At 38.0% G+C, this 18,272-nt stretch overlaps 1 protein-coding gene across 18 annotated transcripts in view; it reads right to left on the reverse strand.

The window, feature by feature from the left end:
- Positions 1–18,272, reverse strand: part of lrrc7 (leucine rich repeat containing 7) — a 584,278-nt gene that overhangs the window by 114,940 nt on the left and 451,066 nt on the right. For all 18 annotated transcript variants that reach the window (XM_073063123.1, XM_073063125.1, XM_073063124.1 and 15 more), the window contains 3 exons: positions 14,533–14,662; positions 8,138–8,253; positions 3,569–3,638 (listed from right to left, as the gene is read on the reverse strand). In XM_073063123.1, the coding sequence (XP_072919224.1) occupies positions 3,569–3,638; positions 8,138–8,253; positions 14,533–14,662 (316 nt within the window). The remainder of the gene's footprint in view (positions 1–3,568; positions 3,639–8,137; positions 8,254–14,532; positions 14,663–18,272) is intronic.

Genomic DNA, 18,272 nt, shown 5'->3' on the forward strand with positions numbered 1-18,272 from the left:
ACAACAACATTGGAGAGAGATAGGAACAGACAAGTTACAAAAGCGTTTAATTGGAGTAAGGGGAATTATGAGACTATCAGGTAGGAACTTGGAAGCTTAAATTAGGAATAGATGTTCTCAGAGAAAGGTACAGAAGAAATGTGGCAAATGTTCAGGGGATATTTGTGTGGAGTTCTGCATAGGTACATTCCAATGAGACAGGGAAGTTACGGTAGGGTACAGGAACCGTGGTGTACAAAGGCTGTAATAAATCTAGTCAAGGAGAAAAGAAAAGCTTACAAAACATTTGGAGAGCTAGTTAATGTTAGAGATCTAGAAGATTATAAGGCTAACAGGAAGGAGTTTAAGAAGGAAATTAGGAGAGCCAGAAGGAGCCATGAGAAGGCCTTGGCGGGCAAGAATAAGGAAACCCCAGAGCATTCTACAAGTATGTGAAGAGCAAGAGGATAAGACATGAAAGAATAGCACCCAACAAGTCTGACAGTGAGAAAGTGTGTATGGAACCAGAGGAAATAGCAGAGGTACTTAATGAATACTTTATTTCAGTATTCACTATGGAAAAGGATCTTGGTGATTGTAGTGATGACTTGCAGAGGGCTGAAAAGCTTGAGCATGTAGATATTAAGAAAGAGGATGTGCTGGAGCTTTTGGAAAGCATCAAGTTGGATAAGTCGCCGGGACCTGATGAGATGTACCCCGGGCTGCTGTGAGAGGCGAGGGAAGAGATTACTGAGTCTCTGGCGATGATCTTTGCATCATCAATGGGGACGGAAGAGGTCCCGGAGGATTGGAGGGTTGTGGATGTTGTTCCCTTATTCAAGAAAGGGAGTAGAGATAGCCCAGGAAATTATACACCTGTGAGTCTTACCTCAGTGGTTGGTAAGTTGATGGAGAAGATCCTGAGAGGCAGGGTTTATGAACATTTGGAGAGGTATAATATGATTAGGAATAGTCAGTATGGTTTAATCAAGGGCAGGTCATGCCTTACGAGCCTGATTGAATTTTTTGAGGATGTGACTAAACACATTGATGAAGGAAGAGCAGTAGATGTAGTGTATATGGATTTCAGCAAGGTATTTGATAAGGTACCACATGCAAGGCTTATTGAGAAAGTAAGGAGGCATGAGATCCAAGGGGACATTGCTTTGTGGATCCAGAACTGTCTTGCCCACAGAAGGCAAAGAATGGTTGCAGGTGGGTCATATACTGCATTAAAGTTGGTGACCAGTGGTGTGCCTCAGGGATCTGATCTGGAACACTTACTTCTTGTGACTTTTATAAATGACCTTGATGAGGAAGTGGAGGGATGGGTTAGTAAGTTTGTTGATGACACAAAGGTTGGGGGTGTTGTAGATAGTGTGGAGGGCTGTCAGAGATTACAACGGGACATTGACAGGATGCAAAACTGGGCTGAGAAGTGGCAGATGGAGTTCAACCCAGATAAGTGTGAAGTGGTTCATTTTGGTAGGTCAAATATGATGGCAGAATATAGTATTAATGGTAAGACTCTTGGTAGTGTGGAGGTTCAGAGGGATCTTGGGTTCCGAGTCCATAGGACGCTCAAAGCAGCTGCGGTTATTGGCCTTCATCAATCATGGAATTGAATTTAGGGATCGAGAGGTAATGTTGCAGCTATATCAGACCCCACTTGGATTACTGTGCTCAGTTCTGGTCGCCTCACTACAGGAAGGATGTGGAAACCATAGAAAGGGTGCAGAGGAGATTTACAAGGATGTTGTCTGGATTGGGGAGCATGTCTTATGAAAACAGGTTGAGTGAACTTGGCCTTTTCTCCTTGGAGCGAAGGAGGATGAGAGGTAACCTGACAGATGTGTATAAGATGATGAGAGACATTGATCATGTGGACAGGTTTAAGGTGCTGGGGAGCAGGTACAGAGGAGATGTCAGGGTTAATTTTTTTATGCAGAGAGTGGCGAGTGTGTGGAATGGGCTGCTGGCAACTGTGGTGGAGGCAGATACGACAGGGTCTTTTAAGAGACTTTTGAATAGTTACATGGAGTTTAAAAAAAATAGAGGGCTATGGGTAACCCTAGTAATTTCTAAGGTAGGGATATGTTCGGCCTGTATTGTGCTGTTTTTATGTTTCTATGTAGTGCCTCTACTTCCTCAGGAGTCTGCAGAGATTCAGCATGTCATCAAAAACCTGGCAAACTTCTATAGATGTGTGGTGGAAAGTGTGCCGACTGGCTGCATTATGGCCTGGTATTGGAACACCAATGTTTTCGAGCAGAAAATCCTACAAAAGGTATTGGATTCAGCCCAGTACATCACAGGTAAAGCTCCCCCAACCACTGAGCATATCTATGTGAAACGTTGCCGCAGAAAAGCAGCATCCATCATCAAAGATCCTCACCACCCAGGCCGTGCTCTTTTCTCACTGCTGCCATCAAGTAGAAGGTATGGGTACCTCAGGACTCGGACCACCGGGTTCAAGAACAGTTACTACCGCTCAACCATCAGGCTCTTGCACAAAAGGGGATAACTACACTCATTTATGGACTTTGTTATCTTGTTATCTCATGCTCATTATTTATTGCTATTTATTGTATCTGCATTTGCACCGTTTTTTTACAGTTCCTGATCTTTACTGTTTACAGATCCTGTTTACAATTGCTGCTCTGTAGATTTGCTAAGTATGCCTGCAGAAAAAGAATCTCAGGGTTGTAATGTGGTGACATGTATGTATTCTGATAATATATTTTACTTTCAACTTTAGTTCATTCTTACCAGCTCAATTTTTGATTTCTGTCCCCTCCACTTTTCTGCTGAAATGCTTTTTCTGCTTCTCATGATGAAGTTGTTACTCTTTGTGCCCAGAGTTAATCCAAGCACTCTGTGCCGTGCATTCGCTGGCCCCAATCCTTCTCTATTACTGCTGGTGTGGCCTTTCCTTCATGCACTAAAACTTACTAGCCACCTCCTCCACTCTTATCCTCCCTAACTGCTACCAACGTGTTTTCTTCTCATTTCTCAGTTCCACCTTTCCTTAGCTCTCATCTTTTAGACTTCCCCTCGCTGTCATTCACTCTACCTTCTTTGTTAAATTCACCTATCGCATTTTTATTCTGTCCCTGCAATGCCGTCAATCGTCCCTTTCCTTATTGCATCTTCTTCACGTTCTCTTCTGCTGTATGTTTTCTCACTTCCTCTCCTACTTCCCTTCATTCCCACTCTCCTTATCCTTTGCTTACTTTCCCTTTAACATTTCCAGCTTTGTCTTCTAATCCTTCCGCAAACTTTTTCCATTCCCTTTTCTCACTCACCTCATTTCCCCTTTAGTTTCTGCCTAATTTGTAACAGTTCAGATCTTGATCTTCTTCCCCATGCAACAATTTTTCAACTTGGTGATATTAATGATGCCTATTCTACCTGAATGTGGGCATCTGAGGAAAAGTGAGGAATCTAAAATTCTTCCTACTTTTCCACCTGCTGCAAGCAGAAAAGGTTTTAAAAAGATTTCCTCTACAGTCAGATGCTGAAGTATGTATAATTTATCTTAGAAGCTTTTTGGTATCTTTTTCCTTTGACAATATTTATGTTTCATTACCTGGTTATCAGATAGCCACAATGCTGCCAGTTCTTTAAGTTTAGTAAAACTGAATGGCAAATTCTTCAACCTAAAAATATATAAAAAAACAATTATTTTATAGATCACAGTTCACTGCAGACAAAATTCATTGTTTACCTTTATGATTTTACTAGTTAAAAGCTCTGATGGTTTGCAAATCATTTCCGACAAGCTATGAGTGCAAAAATGCCAAATAAACAAGGTTCTCTTTGGTTTGCCTATGTAGTTCTTGTTGTGTTAAACATACTTCCAAACCAAATAGCAAATTATATAGGTATTTTTCAATTGTTTTAAAAATGCAAGATAGAGTATTCCAACTGTAAAAAATGGTGGTGATTTTCATGTCTTCAAATAAATTATTTTCAACAAGGTATTTTCAAAAAGGTATACTAAAATCAACTTGAGGTAATGACTTAGACATTCAACATCACACCATAATTATTAGACTCCCCATGCTTAATTACACACTGGTTTCTCCAGTACTCAGACTGACAACTATATCCATGCAGTTCTCCACAGAAAGGAGAAGAAAATGACCTAATTGGTGGGCAACTCCAACACACTGTTAGAGAGCCAAAAAGGCATGTGTGACTAATGCTGTGAAAGACCTGTAACCATTTTCCTCTTGCATAGATAATCTAACAGTTGAAAGTCTGTCTATTTGTCTCAGTGGAGACCAAATTTGAAAACAGACCTCCTTTTCAAGAGTTTAACACTCTGGCATTATCGCTGCTGGGTAACCTACTTTGGTTATGAGTTTGCTGTGATGGTGACAAACCTAATCTTTAAGGTGTTTTGTGCGATTCTCACCTCATCCACTTAAGAGGCTCCCCTCCAGTGATGCAACTGATAGGCCATCTGCCTCAAAGAGAAATCCAGGTCTTGTTGCCTGTGTCGTGATTAAAAAACAGTAGAGGATATGGAGGAGTATCTGCATTCCCTCCCAGAATGAAAAGAATGGAGGAGGCTGGCAACTACAAGATAGTGCTACACAAAAAGGATCAATCATCTCTTCTTCCAAAGGAAAGAGCACAAAATAAAAGTGGACTCTTTTTAAAGGTGTAAATTATTACACTGCATTTTAATATTAAACTTCATGAAATGGGCCATACATGATTTTATTTTTAATTTCAATTATTTTTTTCTTCTCAATTTTGTATCAGTTCCAATTGAGGAAGTGAATTCTCTCATGTTGATGACTTTTCCAGAAATGTCAAAAGCACATCTCTGTAACACCTATTTTACTAATACCTGCAGACTCTTCAACTACACACTCAAAAATGTTGTCTGCATGAATGAAGTCAAATACCAACAAAAACCAGTGAAAAAAAATGGAAAAGCAAAACTAAAACATTTTTCCTGAGTGTTTTCCACATGATGTAAACAATAATATTTTTTCCCTCAAATAAAACCAAAGCTAATCAATAGCCATGGCATCTTTCTTTCATCCCCCAGGCCCCTCCCAATACAAGATACAAGACGGCATTGTCCAATTCATCTTTTATGTGGCTGTTTTTCAAGTATACACACCAACAATATTGCCTGAGGTTTTATATCACTGATTTCTAAAAAAAAAAATTGTTCTGTAAAATGATTAGGACCAGGAACCATGGCTGTTATTGCCTCCCTCTTTGATGAATGCAAAGGCTAATTTAGAGGTCAGATAACTGAACGCTTACACTCCATGGCCACTTTATAATGTACCTTCTGTACCTAATAAAGTGGCCACTGAGCACATGTTTGTGGTCTTCTGCTGTTGTAGCTCATCCACTTCAAGGTTTCACGTGTTGTGCTTTCGAAGATGCTCTTATGCGCACCACTGTTGTAAAGTGTCATTATTTGAGTTTTTGTCAGCTTCCTATCAGCTTGAATCAGTCTGGTTATTCTCCTCTGACCTCTGATTAATAAAGTGCTTAGCCCATATAACTGCTGCTCATGGGTAACTTTTTGTGTTTTTTTTTGTCCTTTCTCTGTAAATACTAGAGACTGTTGTGTGTGAAAATCCCAGTAGATCAGCAGTTCCTGAGATACTCAAGCCACCCCATCTGGCGCCAATAATCATTCCGCAGTCAAAGTCATTTATATCACATTTTTTCCCTCCGATTCTGATTTTTGGTCTGAACAACAACTGAACCTCTTGACCACGTCTGCATGCTTTTATGCATGGCGTTTCTGTCACATGATTGCCTGATTAGATATTTTCATTAACAAGCAGGTGTAAAGGTACACCTAATAAAGTAGCCACTAACTTTAAAAAGAAATTGCTTTGTAATGAGGTTATTCAAATTAAATTGGATTGAATTAATGAATTCACCATGTTTCTGATGAACGGTATATATAATCTCTTAGCCAAGGAAATTGCCACTTTTCAAATGGTGTAGATCAACTAAGTTTTTACAAATTGCCATTAATAACACTGACCATGAATCATGTTTCACTAGTAAAACTCAGATGCCTCCAGAAGTACCTTGAGTTCATCTCTTGCATTTACCAAATAACTCCAGTCATTTTACTTGCATACATCTCCCATGTTGATTGTTGCATTATTCATTTGCCATAATGTGTAAATTTACCCAGATCTTAAAAATGCATTAAAAAATATTTGCAACCCACCAGTTAACAACTGTAATACCACAAAGGGCATCTTTGATTTATATGTTTTGACTGGCATGAGAGAATGGTGTTTAATTTGTGCTAACTTTGGAGATATTTTGCAGCTAGCATTATTTACCATATAATTTAACATGATAACAACTTCTGGAAGAAATAATGGCAGCATTTTAATTTAGAAATCAATTTACTATACCAAAATTCTAAATCACATAATATCAAACATTAGCTGTTATTGTGTCATACTCTCTTGGAAATTTATTGTATGCCTTAATCACTGAAACATCAGTGATAATCATTGGTTCACATAAATTTTTAGACTTTGAAATTTAAAAAAACTCTCCATTGTATGTCATTAATTCAGAGAGGAGCTGTGGGTAGAATATTCTATTCATAAAGCAATCAATCTCTGCTATGCCTTATGATGGAGCATTTTGGGCTTAATTCCTGCTTTACATTTTGTTCTTCCACAGAAGCAGGAACAACAAGCAGTATTAAACAATCTCTCATTTGTTTCTCGCCTATATTTTGGCAGTTAGCAGGCACATAACTTCCTACCCAAATCAGTTCCCAATTATATATCTGCTTTTAGGAATTATCAGACTCAAAATGTGTTGTTGCATTTAAATGAGGCACTATTAACACTGTGGTGTACTTTCTACTTTTCTGCCTTTAAATTGTTCTAGGTATTTGCACTCGCATATGATAGAATATCTATAAAGAAGAAAAGAGGAATGAATGTAAGATAGCTAAAACGTACTATTGAAGGATTCATTACAACCTTATTTCTCAGTTAATTTTTAAGCTGGAGTATCTTGGAAATGATCATACTTAACTATTATAACTCTTCCCTGAAACAACTTGACAACATTGCAATCAAAGCATGCCTTGCTTGAGACATATCCGTCAACTTTTTTGATATTGATCTTGCAGGCTTCTGCTTCTCATAACCAAGATGCTTCCCCCCATGTCCAAATTTTCTGCCCCACTGATCCCAACCATGTTCATTGAAACAATATTCATTACTTTGTGCTCTGAAACTGACAGGCCTTGTTGAAGGTCATCCATAGATCCAAATGAATACAGCCCATAATGTGTCCAAGTGCAGCACTGTAACAATGTTGGTCCAGTTATTATCATACTGTTAACACAATACAGGATATGTAAGTCAAATTCTTAAATTTCAACATTAGAGAGCAATGGTCCCAGGCAGTTGTCTTCACTGCTCTTGACTTGAAATAATATCTCTGAAAATAAGCCATTCAATACTTTTATTTCCCTCATTGTTGTGTTGCAATTTGCCAGTATCTTCTTGCCATAGTAGAATTTAGAGAGTGCTTTGACTTTTCTGAGGCTAAATGTTGGTGCCATAACGACATGGCATCTCAGAAAAGGTTCCCTACTCTTATTCACCTCCCTCACATGTTTCCATGCCACTTAAGTGGGCTGTTTTTGTAAGGCCTCTGGAATGTGGTTCCTCTAGTTGTCTAGTGTTTAATAGCATGCCTTGGAAATTTCTTGGATTTTTCTGCATCAAAACCCAATTGAGATAAGAATCCAGAGTTTGAGAAAGTGAAGGTATGCATTTTGCCAACTGACACATAAACAATGCCTGTACTGTATGTCCTTTTTTTTGCCTTAAATTTAAATCTATTTTGCCTCAGGTCCTATTCCAGAAGCATAAATGTTAACCTAGAGTAAGAAATAGGCTGAATATAACCTTATCCCTAATTATGCCAATAACATTTAAAATAATGACGAGAATACAAAAATTGCATGAGAGTACAATGAGAATGAATTCTATGTCCCAGCAACACATACTTTAATGTGGCTGTGCAAGTGTATAGCCATCTGTGATTTAGAAACACAAATGTAATATAGCAGAGTATTAACATGCATGTATTTTACATATTCTACAAGGTCAAAAGTTTTTATTACCTGTTATCACTTAAATTTAACACTTTCAGTTTTTGCATCTGTCCAATCTCTTCAGGCAACCACTCCAGTTTGTTTGTCCGTAAAGACATAACAGTCACATTTTTACAACTTCCAATCTGTATTGAAAAGATATTAGCAAATGATTGTATTTTAATTCTCTTCAGAACCTATCCTCTGAGAAACAATTTCATGCAGTGCCTTTTTAAATGATCACTTACTTAAAATCAAAGTGCATCACAATTACTGTTGCAACCTAGTATTAATAATTATTCATATTTACATTTTGACAATTATAATTATTCAAATGAGACTTCTTTTTATTAGTATGTACCATTATGATAATCTGTGAAAACTTTGTATCAATGATCTTTTGACATTTAGGAAAAGTCTGACATAAAATCTCAATCAATAATTTTGTGCAGTTATTGCCCTTATTTTACTAAAACCTCTCCTGTAGCCTTTAATAAGCCAATTAGTTTGTGAACCTTGGGATACAGTTCATGATCATTCAGGTAATATACATTAATGGATGATTTATATGAACATATTTCACAACATCTGCCAGTGATATTAAACCTGATTTTGATTCTTAATTCCTATATTAGATATTATTCTTTTTCAATTGAAAGAAGGTAAATAAACATCATTTAGAAGGTTGGATTATCTGAACATCACATGAAAGAAAAAACGTGATTGAATAATACACAAATACATAGGCATTTTAGCAATCAGAATTCTAAAATTCCCTAGCTAGTGATGTGTTTCATTTGCTCCCATAGTCTGCTGGATAGAAAAAACAGGAATTTTAATCCAACAGTGACAGGAATCCGATATGTACTTCCAACTCAGGATTGTGTGAGATTTGGAAAGATCATAAGACATGCGATCAGAATTAGATTATTTGGCCCATCGAATCTGCTCCATCATTCAATCATGTCTGATTTATTTTCCCTCTCAGCCCCATTGAGCCTCCTTCTCCCCACAACCTTAGATGCCCTTACTAATCAAAAACCCATTAATCTCCACTTTAAATAAACTGAATGGCTTGGCCTTCACAGCCATCTGTGGCAATGAATTTCACAGATAAAGAAATTCCTCCTCATCTCTGTTCTAAAGGGGCATTCTAAAAGGGATGTTCAAAGGGACGTGCAGGAAGTGGATTCCTGTGCATCATTGCATTTATTTTACTAAGTGGTCATTGGTTTATGAGATGCTGTTGAAGAAGCCTTAGAAAGTTGTTGCAATGCAATGTGCTGGATAGAGAGGGAGCCAATGCTTTAGGTTGCTTTGTGCAATTGGACGCACACTAATTCTGACAAGTGCAAAATATTTAACAGTATTCCTGACTTGTTACATGTAAAGATAGTGGAAAGGTTTTTGAAAGAAACAAAATGATAATTGAATACAGAATTCCCAACCTTCAACCTTGTGTGACCTGTTCAGTTAGGACTGTCAAGAGAGCCTCAACCCTCCCCCCAAAAATGGATATTAATGGTAGGGAATGTGGAAAATTAACGGAGACAGTGACTAGCATGATAATAACCAAGTATCAATCTGTGTTGAATGCTCTCCTGTTTAGATGAATGTTTATATTAATTGCTTCATGACTTGAGAAAATAGCAGACGAGGAACAGAGCAGAAAGTACAGAAATAATGGTAGTGGGATTGTGAAAGGGGTAAGGCCACTGATGAAGCAGTTAAATGGTTGTCAGACTCGGAACAGCATTAATATGCCAGAACAATGCCTTGGAACCAAGATTACTGGCCTACAAATGATTTTGAAAGATGCAAGCCAATAGAAAACTTACCCCTGGATTTCCAATAACTTCACTGTTAAATGTACCTTGATGCTGCCTTCTGTTAAATGCTACTTTGATATCACAATCACTCACCCTTATGTCTACAATTCAGACCTTCTGCCCTTGTTTGGACTAACAATCCTCCATGCTGCCTAAACAAGCATTGTGGAGTAGGTTATTGGTCAGTGTCACATGATAATGTAGCAAATGATACTTCCATCATTCTGTTAATGAATGAGAACAAAATAATGAAGCAATGGCTAACCTGAATGCATTTGTCCTAAATTTCATCGTGATATTGGTCTGTGGGCTTCTTTTCTCCCTGTGATGAAGTTCCTGACCTCCATTTAGCAACATGTTTGATTTGTTTTAAGATCTGGAGCATGTTACTTGGGAATTGAAGACCTATATAATGTTGCAGAGGTTTTGTAAGAAGACTCGAAGAAGCCATTACCTATGATTGAAGCTCCATGTAAAAAGTCATTGACCCTGAAAACTTGACCATGATGACAAGTATGACAAATGACTGCTGACACACTCAGAATTTACTCTCAGTGTTGGTTGAGGACATTGCAGGACTAGTCACATATACATTTGAGAAAAACATTGTAACAACAGTCTGCAGCAAAAGACACAAAAGAGGTGCAGCAGCAACATGAGGGAGTGTGACATTAAGAGTGATCAGAGTATGATGCAATCTCAGCATTAAAAGGGCATTTTCTCAATACCTTTCTGATCATCAACAATGTGTTCCTATTTGGCCCACTAAGTTTTCACAGCTGTTCTTTAACATTGGTTCCAATTGTGAATAAGCCAGAATATTTGAATTGCTGCAGGATGAAAAAAATCAGGACAATTCCTTACGATTCTCGATTACCATCAGCATGACGACTTCCCAATCCTGACCTTGCCATTATAGATGTAGGGAGTCAAAGATAAAGAAAAGTGTTGTGGAAATCTCCTTTCGCTATTCTTTGGCATTTCAAATTCAAGTTTATTGTCGTTTAGTCATACACATGGATACTGCTATATGAGACAATGTTCTTCTGGACCGAGGTGCACAACACAGTACATATACTGAACTCACAAACAAAACGCATAAACTAATATTGCCACAAATAATCTTACAGAAAATAAGGTGCATTTACAACACAAATTAAAATAATGGTACTGATGCTTCATACATGAAGAGACTGGGTGGTGGTAGGGAGTTCAGTAGTCTTACAGCCTGGGGGAAGAAGCTGTTGGCCATCCTAACAGCTCTTGTCCTAAAGCAATGGCATGGAGTCAAAGACATTGCTGGTCAGAGGGGAGGGATATTACAATGATAAGGACCCTGCATACACAGCGCTACTAATAAGTATCTCTAATGGGTGGGAGAGTGACCACCCCATGATCCCCTCAGCAGTACTTGCAATCGTTTGTAGGGACTTGCAGTCAGATGCCTTGCAATTCCCGTACCAGACAGTGATGCTGGTCAGGACAGTCTTGACGGTGCTCATGTAAAAATTGGTTAAAATAGGAGGGAAGGAAGTGGAGACAGAGGTGAGATCGTCCATTATGTGAACTCCCAGAGACTTGGTGCTCCTAACTCTCCCAATGGATGAGCTGTGTTTTAGCAGAGAGGAATGGTCAGCTTGCAGCTTCCTAAAGACCACAATCATCTCTTTGATCTTGTCCATATTGACACTCAAGTTGTTGTGCTCTCTGTATGCCATCTCGTTGCCATTGTTGATGAAGCCAATCACTATTGCATCATCAGCAAACTTGATGATTTGGTTTGAACAGGATCTACAATGTTTCGGCAGCGGGCTGAGCACACCACCCTGAGGAGCTCTGATGCTCAGTGTGATGGTACAAGAAATGTTGCTGTCAACATGAACTGACTGTGGCCTTTCTGCCAATAAGATTTCGTAAGAATTTAATATAAAAATGAACTAGCAGAAGCTGGCCTGGTGTAAGTAATACATAAAGTATGCAAAGAATATATGAGCTTAAATTCTAGATTTACTATCATGGGGAGCATTCTCACAGTAACCAATCGGCATTCTACACAATCTATTTCTGTAAGACAATTCCCCCATTCAGGCAACAATTTAGACAAGATTTAAATAAAAAAGGTCAAGACTGAATGCACTATTCCAACAATGGTCTTGCCAAAGGCTTATCCGGTTGTAAAAACATTTCCAAATTTCTTTCTATGCCCGAGTAAAAACATTGTATTTCCCTTCCTAATAACCGTTGTACCTGCTGCTAAATTTCTGAATGAAGTTGCCGGGAGCCCTCTGATAATGATCATTAAATCATCTCACACCTGTTTCATATTTCCTCCTGGGTCTCACTCACAATTTATTTTCTGCCTCTTTAACATCATTTTGTTATCAGAGAGCATAGAACAGTACAACACAGGAACAGGCCCTTTGGCCCACAAAGTCTGTGGTGACCATATCACCAAAGTAAACTAATCACATCTGCCTGTTCATCTATATCCCTCCATTCCCTCATGTATCTGTTTAAATGCTTTTTAAATATTGCTATTGCATCTGCAGTACATTCTAGGCAACTACTATTATGCAAAAAAAATAGCCTTCCAAATCTACCTTAATCTACTTTCCTTCTCACCTTTAACCTATAGTATGTCCTCCAGTCTTAGCAATCCTATGCCCCCTCTCCAAATGCTCCACATTCTTCCTGTAATGCAGTGACTAGAACTGCACACAATCCTTCGCTGGTTTCTAAAAGTATGCCTAAAGATCAGACCTATTAATCTTTGCAACTTTATAAGGTTTTGCTCTCAAAGCAATACCATCCTTCATTTCTTCAAGTAATGAGGAAAGGTCACTTTAACCGAAAATGTTTTCTTGCTCAGTGGGATGTGTATTCATTGGGAATTATAAAATATATCTTTTCACCTCGGCTACGGTTTTATCTACTATCCTGGTTTCAAAATTCAATCCACTTGACCTTATACCCATGCAATTTCCTCTATTAAAATTTAAGATTCCAGTTTTTGACTTTAAATTGTCACTCTTATTGTGAATGTAAAGTAAAATTGTAAATTGTTATCACTCTTCCCCAGGGAATTCTTTACCAAGAGATGGCTGATTAATCTTGTCACATAAGCTAATTTCAGATAGACTATTCAGTGATGGGATAACAATTTACAATGTACTCTATGATCTCACCTTCAAGACTACCTTTGCCATTTATATCTGGAATTAGAATCCCAGATGATTAATGTATTAGCCTTGTTACAAACCTCCAGTATACGTTGCCTATTCAACAATATTGTATATATTCTGTCTGTTCACCCAAATAACCGCACTTCCTCATCTCTGAGCCAAGATTCTTTCTCCCTAACAACGCTTTCCATTCTTCACATTTTTCTGCAATGTCATATGTACATTTACTTTGAAGCCTTCGTCATCTTACAGAGATGTCTCTGTAGAGGTTACTAGATCAAGTCCCGTTCATCTATATATCTATATGCACTTATTCATCATTATTATTAACAGTAAATACCTTGTGCTTTCAGGTAATTAGCTCCTAATTTGATATTCACAATTCTTCCAGCCCTTCTTTGCTGCTGCACCATTAATTTTATACATTATGTCTTTTTCCTTGTGTATCTTACTCATACTGCTGCATTGCACTATTACTGTCCTTCCTCTCTACACTCCTACATTTCCCCACACTTAAAACAAACAGTTGGTGGTGTGTGGTGGGGGTGAAGGTGGTTGAAGTCCATTATTGCAGCCCTAGTTATTCAATGTGACAGGACAATGATGAGAGCCCACTCCAACAAAACAGTTCCCTCTTCCCCAGCACCAGAGTCAGTGCTCTTTGAATTGAAACATCACAACTAAAAATAAATATTATGAATATTCATAATTAGAATATTGAATATGACTTAAGGACTTTTAAATGTATTGGAACACAGTAAATATTTGTCCATTGAATATTTTAGACCTTATTGTATCAGGAAGCAATAAATTACTAGAAGGCCATGTTTGGCTAATCTATATGCAATGAATAATTTACATTTATACTTTTTAAAGAGAAATGGTCGTGAAGAGTTAGGTTGTGTAGAATTTAACACTGCTCAAGAGGATGCAGACTAGATAATACAAGATACAACATGAGCCTTTAAGACCTCATGTACAGCAGTAAGGAAGCAGGACTTGGAGGAAGGAGCAGTGGATGAAGTGATGGGATGGGGTGGTGCAAGGGTCCAAAGATCTTAGATACCATCTACAATAGGAGAAGGATTTGCAACAGGAAAGTGGAGCTTTGAAGTGTTAAGCAATGGGCTGTTGTCAACAAGTCTGATCAGCATCAAGTTATCAAAATCATCTTAAATATTTCAGGAATAATGGATGACTGATTGCCGGTTGTAGGCACATAATTTCTGAAGTAGTTCCTAATTAGTGACAGGAAAGTTAAAGGCGAAAACGTTTGTCCTGATTTAGCACACCTTTCACCGAAGCTGCAATTTGACAAGTAATTTACTTGTGGTTTTCATATTTTTGATGAAGGAACTTATGTCTAATTTAAATTATTATTAAAATCACATGGTTATACCAAAGGCCACCTCACCTCTCTGGGCAATTCTACCAGGAAGTTCTCATCAGCTGCAAAGGTTCGGAGGCTGTGCAAGTATCCAATAGTGTGGGGAAGTGTCTCAAGTTCATTACAGCTGCAGTCAAACTCCTCCAAAACAGAAAGACTGGTAAAGAGAGGAAAGCATAGTTAATCTACTTCTGAAATCCATTGTGACTTCAGAATCTAAATTATTAAAACATTAATAAATTATGGTTTCTATTTTTAGCAAAATAGCTAATCTAGGTGCAAATTGAAAATTATCAAGTTTCTGCTTACATATATTGCATTTTGTCAAATATAAACTTTGTTATGGATAAGTGCAATTAGAAGTTCTTTTAAATATATCAGGGAAAATCTTTCAGGTTTTAACAGTTCAATTTAATTAATAGAGCTGAAAATAGCTTAGCACAAAAATATCATTTTTGATTACAATATCTAATATTTTAAGTGATTTTAAATAACCAAAAAAATTTCACTAAACTGTGCAGAGTCATCCATTCATTGAATGATGTCATAGGGGCTGAAAATAAACATGTCTACCTGCTGAGACCAGAAACAGGCCCTTCTGCCACTGACCATAGCTTATCCGGTTACATTAATCCTATTTTATTTTTGATACAATTCCGAATATTTGTATCGTAGTCAACTTCTTCATAAGTTAAGAAACATGTATCGTGAAACTTTTAAAACTACAAATCCCCTTATGTCCAAAGGAACCAGCTTAAACTTTAAAATGGACTTGAATCATTCAAACTATAATTATAAGGAACTCCTGAAGGTAATTAATTTGATTTACAAGCATCATTAATATTGTGGTTGCTGCCTGCTTCTAACTTGTTTTGGATTTTGTTCACCTACACTTGCTTGAAATTCCAAAATGTTTTGTATTGGCTTGATAGATTTCAGAAGCAAAGAGGATGAGCACAGCATAGTAGAAATCCTATCCTTCTGCCATACAACGGGATTTGTCTCACTAAAATTTAAGTCAATGTTCAATTTATTTCCACATCATTTGGGGATCAAATCTGAAAATCTAAGATCTACATGAATAGCAATTTAAGCCAAATCCTTAAACATTGATATTACGTAACTGAGCTGGAACACTGGAGTCAAGTGATTATACTTGAGACTATTCTCCATAAGACATCGGAGTAGGATTAGGCCATTTGGCCCATTTAGTCTGCTCCACCATTTCATAATGGGTGATCCATTACCCTCTCAACTCCATTCTCCTTCCTTCTCCCCATATCCTCTTACACCCTAACTAACCAAGAATCGATCAAACTCTACCTTCAATACATGGAGTGACCTGATCTCCACAGCTGCCTGTGCCAAAGAATTCCACAAAGACACTATCCTCTGGCTACAGAAATTCCTCATCCCTGTTCTAAATGAATAATTTTGAGACTGTGCCCTTTGGTCCTAGACTCCTCCACCAAAGGAGACATCCTCCTCACATTCACTCCATAAAGGACTTCCAACATTCAATAGGTTTCAATGAGATTCCCCCTCATTCTTCTAAATTCCAGCACATACAGACCCAGAGCCTTCATATGAGAACTCTTTCATTCCCATGAACTTCCTTTGAATCCTCTCCAATGTCAGCACATCCTTTCTTAAATAAGGGGCTCAAAATTGCTCACAATACTCCACGTGAGGCCTCACTAGTGCCTGGTGCAGCATCAGCATTACATCTTTACTTTTATATTCTATCCTCTTGTAATGAATTTTTCATTGCAGTTGCCTTCCTCACCACCAACTCAATCTGCAAATTAACCTTTAGGGAATCCCCTTTTAGAAAATAGTCCATGTTTTTATTCCTTCTACCAAAGTGCATGCCCATGTACTTCCCTAGACTACATTTCATCTGCCATCTCTTTGCCCATTCTCCTAATTTGTCTAAGTCCTTTTGTAATCCTTGCTTTTATATTCTAGTCCTCTTGAAATGAATGCTAACATTGCATTTGTGTTCCTCACCACCAACTCAACCTGCAAATAAACCTTTAGGGTGTTCTGCACAAGGACTCCCAAGTCCCTTTGCATCTCAGATTTTTGGATTTTCTCCCCATTTAGAAAATAGTTTGCTTATTTATTTCTTCTACCAAATTGTATGACCATGCATTTTCCAACATTGTATTTCAGTTGCCAATTTCTTGCCCATTTTCCTAATCTGTCTAAATCCTATTCAGCCTTCCCACTACCTGCCCCTCCACCAATCTTCATTTCATTTCAAACTTGGTCATAAAGCCATCAATTCTGTCATCCAAATCATTGACATATGACATAAAAAGCAGTCCCAAATCACGGAACACCACAAGTCACTAGCAGCCGATCTACAAAGGATCCTTTTATTCCCTCTCTTTGCCTCCTGCCAATCAGCCAATCCTCTATCCATGCTAGTATCTTTCCTGTAATATCATGGGCTCATATCTTTTTTAGCAGCATAATGTACTGCACCTTGTGAACGGCCTTTTGAAAATCCAATTGCACAAAATACACTGATTCTCCTTTGTCTATCCAACTGGTTATTTTTTCAAACGAATTCTAATAGATTTATCAAGCAAGATTTTCTCTTAAAGAAGCCATGCTGACTTTGGCCTATTTTGTCATGTGCCTCCAAGTACCATGAAACCTCATCCTTAACAATCAGTTCCAACATCTTGCCAGCCACTGAAGTTAGGCTAACTGGCCTATAATTTCTGTTCTCCTCCCTTCTTTAAGAGTGAAGTGAGATTTCAAATTTTCCAGTCCTCTAGGACCATGCCAGAATCTATTGATTCATGAAAAATCACCACAATTGCTTCAGCTACCATTTCCTTAGTAATAGCAACTGCACTCACTTCTGCTCCTTGACACTCTTGAACTTCTGGTATACTACTAGTGTTTTCCACAGTGAGGACTGATGCAAAACACTTATTCAGTTTGTTCATCATTTCCTTGTCTCCTGCCACTACATTATTATCTTTCTAGCGTCATCTTCTAGCAGTCCAATATCTACTCTCACCTCTCTTTTACTCTTCATAAATCTGAAAAAAGTGTTATCATTTTTGATATTATTGGCTAGCTTACTTCCATATTTCATCTTTCCCCCTTATGTTTTTTAGTTGCCTTTTGTTGATTATTAACATTTCCCAATCCACTAACTTCCCACTGTTATTTGCTCTATTACATGCCCTTTCTTTTGATTTTATGTTGGCTTTGACTTCCCTTGTTAGCCATGCTTTTAGAATATTTTCTCTTCTTCGGGATGTATCTATCCAGCACTTTCCAATTGCTCCCAGAAACTCCAGCCATTTCTGCTCTGACTGCTAGTGTCCCCTTCCAAAAAATTTTGACCAGTTCCTCTTTCATGCCTCTGTAATTCCCTTTACTCTGTTACAATACTGATACATCTGACTTTAGCTTCTCCCTCTCAAGCTGCAGGGTGAATTCTATCATAGTATAATCACTACCTCCTAAGGGTTCCTTTACCTTAGGCTCCCTATTCATATGCAGTTCATTACACAACACCCAGACCATAATTACTGATCCCCTAGTGGGCTCAATGACAAGCAGCTCCAAAAAGCCACCTTGGAGGCATTTAATAAAGTCTCTGTCTCCTAGGATCCAGCATCCTTATTGAAAACCCCATTACTAATGTATCATTGTATTTTTGACGTGTTTCTTTTGTCACCAGGCTGTAATTTGTAGACCACATCTTGGCTACCGTTCGGAGCCTTGTAAATAACTCTCAC

This window comes from Hemitrygon akajei, chromosome 12 (assembly GCF_048418815.1).
Source record: "Hemitrygon akajei chromosome 12, sHemAka1.3, whole genome shotgun sequence".
NCBI lineage: Eukaryota > Metazoa > Chordata > Chondrichthyes > Myliobatiformes > Dasyatidae > Hemitrygon > Hemitrygon akajei.